Source organism: Schistocerca nitens, chromosome 1, assembly GCF_023898315.1.
Source record: "Schistocerca nitens isolate TAMUIC-IGC-003100 chromosome 1, iqSchNite1.1, whole genome shotgun sequence".
Lineage (NCBI taxonomy): Eukaryota > Metazoa > Arthropoda > Insecta > Orthoptera > Acrididae > Schistocerca > Schistocerca nitens.
The window spans coordinates 829,222,121-829,228,680 of NC_064614.1; the positions used below are offsets into that span (position 1 = coordinate 829,222,121).

General features: G+C 39.7%; 1 protein-coding gene across 2 annotated transcripts in view; it reads left to right on the forward strand.

Annotated features, from left to right (window-relative positions):
- The window catches only part of LOC126262869 (erythroid differentiation-related factor 1), a 244,620-nt gene extending 240,487 nt beyond the window's left edge, over positions 1–4,133 (forward strand). The window contains exons 19-20 of one of the 2 annotated variants that reach the window (XM_049959746.1): positions 3,461–3,614; positions 3,742–4,133. In XM_049959746.1, coding sequence (XP_049815703.1) covers positions 3,461–3,602 — 142 coding nt within the window. In that variant the 3' untranslated portion in view covers positions 3,603–3,614; positions 3,742–4,133. Of the gene's footprint in view, positions 1–3,460 lie in introns of both variants that reach the window. The other variant, XM_049959739.1, reaches the window with a different exon arrangement.
- The last annotated feature ends 2,427 nt before the right edge of the window (positions 4,134–6,560 follow it).

The window sequence follows — 6,560 nt, forward strand, 5'->3', positions numbered from 1 at the left end:
GCTTCATGAAACTTTAAGAGCTGAAGCAGGAAAGTTCCACAATCTCCCACAACAAATCATACATTTTTTTAAACTGTAATTGTCCTAGAAAAAAAACGTTGCATTACTTATTGAGCACCCCTTGTAGCAGGGAAGGCTAGTGGTCAGCTTTGGTTCTTTGGAAGGATTTTAGGCAAGTGTAGTTAATCTGTAGAGGAGGCTGCTTATGGGACACTAGTATGACCCATTCTTGAGTATCACTTGAGTGTTTGGGACCCCCCCATCAGGCAGGATTAAAGAAAGATGCCGAAGCAATTCAGAGGCGAGCTGCTAATTTTGCTACCGTTAGGTTTGGACAACACCATGGAGAAAATTTAGAGAACTGTCATTTGAAGGCAACTCCAGAATGATTCTGCTACCACCAACATACATTTCACGTAAGTACCATGAAGATAAGAGAAATTAGGGCTTGTACAGAGGCTTATAGACAGTCACTTTTCCCTTGCTCTATTTGTGAGTGGAACGGGGAAAGGAAGTCATTAGTAGTGGTACAGGATACCCTCTGCCACACATTGTATGGTGGCTTGCAGAATATGTATGTAGATGAAGATGTATCTATATTTCAATCTACATCTGCCCCATGTAATCATTTTCCTCTTCCTTTGACCCAGAACTTGTCTCTGGAGCTGACAGAAATGACCATGTCTTCAACCTGTTCTTTCAGCAGTCCTTCGTGAATCCATCTCTTTTCAATTACCTTCTTTGTGTGGATGACAAGCCTAGATCAGTCCTGTGGGATAATATTTGCAATGGCTTCTTTTTTCAGCATTTCAATCTTTCTGGGTGTAACCTGCATTGCTACCTTTCAACTGGGTCCATACATTCTCAGTTACATTTAAATGAGCATGATATGGAGGAAGCTGGATTACACTTACATTTTTTAGCATTAGCCAGTTCTTTGACTTGGTAGCATGGAGCTTCTGGCCAATACAGTGCTACAAGTTCCATTAACTCCACTTAATTCAGGCCACGTTCAGTTTTATCCGATGGAACATTTCTTTGCACCCAGAGCAGAATATCTGCTTTCCTCCATTGTATAGTTGGAGCTGTATGTACCACAAAAGAGTGGCATGGCGCATTGTCCATTACTATTGTTCAAATTATGAGAAATATTTTGCTGCAGAACATTAGAAAACCACTTCATGAAAACTTTGGTGTTCAGTTCCTCATGATAATCGCATTGCTTCCTGGAATGGAACAGCAATAAACAGTTTGTAATGAAGCCATGAGCAGAGGCAGCATGAAAGACAGTTTTACTGCCACGATTTCCTAACTGTGATTTTGTTCCTTGTGCTGTGTGGTCCATCCACCACTTTGCTTTGACAATGTATGATACGAATTGAGCCAGGTCTTGTGCAGCCACACAATGTCTCTGAACAAAATGCTTCTCATGGCACATAGGTATCAGCCTCTCTAGACTAATGTGTCACTTTTCAGGTAACAGCCTCTCTAGACTATTGTGTCACTTTTCTAGGTGATAAATGTCCAAGATGAAAACTTTTCTTACCAGAAACGAATCCCGTGAGGGCGAATTTGAAGTGATGACATACTCCCATTGAACAGCTCTGCTTCTTTCGGCTGAAAAGAAATTTATTCAAAGTGGGGTATTCCTTGTACTGATAGTAAGTATACACATGCTGGCACGTGTCGATACTGGTTACCCATCTGTCAACATTTTTTTCTTGCCAAAAAGTGAGGTAGTGTTGCTTCATCACTCATGTCTCCTCTTTCCTTCTACTTCCCAATTCTCAGCACCATAGGTCAGTGAATGTTAAGTGCAGCAGCTGCTCTGTCAACCACTCTTTTAATGTCTAAAATTGGACTGCTGCTATTGCAGTCGTTTCCAGAATAACTGTGCACAGAGCACACACTTTTACAGCCTTGCCCACGAATTGAAATTACTTTTCCAATGCTTGATATCTTCACAGCGGGAGAATGTAGCCTCGGATGATGTCTTTTATTGTGAATCTCATTTTCAGATATGCTGCACTATTATTATTAATGCAACACAAATACAGAAACACTCGTTCACAACAAGCCACTCATTCACAGTGCCAATAAATACTTCACGATGAGAGCTGACAAACATAAATGCATCTAACGCGTGACACCACTTCATACTGTTTATCCATGGTGTGGCGACAAGGAAGCTTTATTAAACAAACCCCTAGTGGCTTGACAGGGAAAGCCAGCTCGCCATTGGTGTCTGAGCAACAATGTCAAGTTACCTCTGTTGAGCCAATTTACAAAAATCACAAGTAATTTTAAATGCGCTATATATTACAGACAACAGCAAAATACTTTGGCATGCAAATTCAGGAAGCAGCAGCAGCTATCAGAGTCTCACACAGTAACCCGAACGTAACCAATATATTGACAAGCACATTGCTAACAATATTCAAGTGATAACCTATGGAATGGAGATTGTATGGGAAGAACGCAAAATAGGTGATAAGAAAAGAACAGAAAAAGTTAATATGATGTTTATGGAATGAATACGAGGAATAGGAGAAACAGTACTATTGTGACTTATATATGAACTCACAAAACAGTCTTATTTTATAGAAAACATTAGATTTCAACACTGACCATATTGCACATGACCATGTCAGGAAAAAGGAGATTGACCTAGAGTTATACAACACATCAGCCATAAAGGATGACAGCTTAACCAGAGAATACAGAATCAGAGTCATGTAGCTACAAGAAACACTATACGTGAGTTTTATCATAAAATATGAACCAACAACAAATTCCACAAACTGACTGAAGAGTGCAAATATGTGTGTGTGTGTGTGTGTGTGTGTGTGTGTGTGTGTGTGTGTGTGTGTGTGTGTGTGTGTGTAGAAGGACGTAAAAAAATACCACATTATAATGTGAGCAGAGAGAACAAAAACTGTAACAGACTATAGCAGAGACTAAAACTTGTAAAATTTGTGTACGAAAGCTCAATCTGAAGGCACTTTCTCATTCATAATAAACAAACAACTCATGAAGCAGGGCTACTTACAAGTGCAGCACAGCTTGCATGAAGCAATCAGGAATATTGGCTGGATTTGTGATAAAACTGCTCCTAGCTTATGCACCACAGTAATGCATTTGCTCACCCTTTGTTCCTTGTTTGTGAATGTTTGGCCTAAAACAATATGATATTGATGCCATAACCTCCATATTTGCTGGACATCTGATTCTTGTCCATTCCCAAAAATAAATAAATCCTTAAAGCAGACTGGATTGTCAGATGTTTAGTTTCCCTGACCAGCAGTTACTTTCCATAAAATAAAACATTGAAACACAATATAGCTGTAAATAAAAGCAACAAATTTGTTAAAGTTTTCTAAAAATGTTTCTGCATGTTTTTAAATTATCCCCACTATCTTCTCACTATTTTAAACTCAATTTTTTTGGAATGTTATTGCAGGACAGAAGGTCAACATGCAAAGCAGTGTAAAAATTTGTACCGCCGATCTCTGGAGGATGGCACAGATCTGTTAAGCCAACTAACAAGCATTTTGACTGACATTGGCTCAGGTCAGACTGCTGTGAATGCAGCAGTGAGGTGATAGTTGCTCTTTGTAAGTGATGCTCCTACCCTTTTATGTTATGTGTGCTTTTTGCAAGATTTTTTTAAAGTTATATGTTGCAGAAAATGTGATATAGAAAATTGTGAAAAGTTAAATAACCCCCCTCCCCTTTTTTTAGATGGAACTCGTGGTTCAGGAAGTTGTGTTTCAGTTCTCATAATGTTGGACACGTGATAGTTCTTGGACTGTTGTAGTGGACTGCAAGGCTTAGTGCCCTGAAAAAATATTATGACTGTTCTATAATAAAGAAGTATTTTCATATCTCTTGTTGTGTATAGTGATTTTATCTGTAGCATGAGTGAGTTTTATTTATTGTTCTTACCAGTCATTTGGTTCCTTGTAGTTTTAATTTTTTTATGCATTTATTTTTGGCCTTTAAATAAAATTTTGTTCTCATGTAAGCTATCACAGTAAAGTGTAATTGTATACAGCCACAGATGCTTGTCTCTAAACATTTTGTGAATGGTGGATATATGACAACATAAATGTTTCACTGTACTCCTTTGATATTGCTTCTAAAATTTCCTGTATTATATTTTGTATAATTACTTTCAGAAATATATGAGTATTGATTTAATTGTATTTTTGATATCATTTGTCTGTAAAGTGTGAGGTTACAGTATGTTGCACAAATGTAATACTATTGGCATGACTATCGATCAGTCCTACTTTGAAGAGCACCTTCACTGTAAGGAACACTGAATCAGATGGCCCTGAAAATCTGAAGCAGAGAAATAAATACTTGTAGCTGCTAAACAGGAAAGTGTGGTCACTGAACAGTAAAGCTGCTGAACATAACTTACCTCAGCATTTCTTTAAATACAGAATGCAAGAGTAGCTTTCAACAATATATTGACATTTTCATCCTTCCAGTAGCACTCTCCAAATCAAATGGGCTTCATTAATTGGAAGTAGCATTGACCATGTTCAGCTGGTTTCAGGCAGCTATCCTGGGCTGCTTAACAACAGGGAGTCTGGGGCAAACAATCATGCTGACATTGTCTTATATGTCCAGTGCTGCTGCACCTTCTGATATGAAGGACCTTGCCAGTTGTTACAACCTGAGGGTGAATAGTGGACTGAGGCACAGTTGTGAAGCTTTTAGGAGGAGGCAGATAAGGTTTCTGGCTTTACTTAAGACTGGATGACTTGACAAAAAATGTAAGGTGTTGCACATTGCTGAAACTTCATCTTAGCCATCATGAAATTCCTAGTCTTCTGGGTCTGTGACTGATTTCCATGAAAGATTTTATCAAGTACATTAGACGGATATATGGGTCATTTGGAGCTCCATCATTTGGCGTGTGTGACAATACCCAGTTAAAATAACTGCAAGTTTGACAGAAAGTAAAATGTCCTCTTGGTATGATTGTGAAGGGGCCCCATCCAAAGTGTGGAAGTGCCTCTATTGATGGCATCTGAGCACACTAGAAGCAAGTGATTGTAAACTGTGGCTTATGTCTGCTGTGGTAACACCTGCTGCATAGTTTTAGAGACCATTTTTGGTCCCTTTAGATCTCTGGCTGAGGGGATGAAGACCTCTGATCTTTGACACAGAGTAGAACAGCAGCTCTTGATATGCCCAGTCATCTCCAAAACCAGTCTTGACTCTCTGGTTTTGAATTGGGTGGGGATGTTAATTGAAAAGCTCCGACAATTCTGCAGTTACCTCAGGTGCAATTTTTTTTTTTATTAAGCGGTTGTATTTGGAGGAGAAATGCTGGACCCTCCCCCTCATGTCCACTCTTCCCTGTATAATTAGCATGCACTAAAAACAGGAAGTGACTACGTAGGTGTTAGTAGCTGTAAAATAAATGGGTTTTTTAGTTTAGAGAAATCCCTCCAAATGATCAGTGATGGGTGGTTTATCTGAAAATGATGACTGTCTCCATAGCAGAATGAGTAGTGCCAGCTGTTTGTGGTGCATGTGAATCCAAGTTAGATTCTGGTACCTCCACAGATTTTTTTCTGGGGTAGGAAGGTCAGGACCGGGACCCATTCAACCTTGTGAAGCCAAAGGAAGAGATGCTTGAATAAAGAAGCAGCAGCACCATGAGTATTCATGTATTGGCAATAATGACTGGTGGGAGTGACATGTTGATCACATATCCCACGATTATAGAATGCTGTTTGTACCACCATGAAGGCAGTAGCACGCCAAGTGGAACGTGCATAAGACCTAATCAGTGGCTTACTGTCAGTGATGAATATCGTGGTGCTCTACCAAAAACACTTATTTTTCCAAGACAATATTAATGCTGTGTGCAAAATGATTCAAGGGAATCGGCATATGACCTGCTGTGAGACAGAGACATGCTGACGGCTGCAGTAATTTGATTTTTGAATAATATGTCGCTGTGAAAAAGATGGGTTTCTGATGGTGCCACAGAACTTCACCAAAGCTCAAAACAGGCTTGTGTCAGTTCCCAGAAGGAAATGCTTGAAAAATTTGACAAATGAAACTCGGATATCTTCATGTGAGTGACAATCTAAGCTGTAGTCAACTTTCTGTCAGTTTCAGGATGAACCAAAATCAACAAAAGTGACATTTGCAAAGCGCTTCTGGGAAAGTGAACTCCTGTTTTTTGATTACACTGAGCATGTCATGACCATTGCTTTAGAGCAGGGCTTCACAACATACGTGCTCGCGGAGCAAGCTGTGAGCAGCAAGGCGCGAGCACGGAGCAGCGCGAGCACGCTACCCCCACTACCGGACCAGAGCGGAGAGTGGGGAGAGTCATGTGAGGCACACAACAGCTGCCGCCAGTCAATGTAAATCCGCGGCCACTTGCAGGGATATCACTCACGAATTATTACTGCGACAAATGAAACAAATAAAGGAGAATGTACACGTGCCAGATAATTTTATTAGCTTAGTGTATGCCTCTACATTCGTATTAATTTGTGAACTGTTACACAATAAAAGGTGTCACTGAA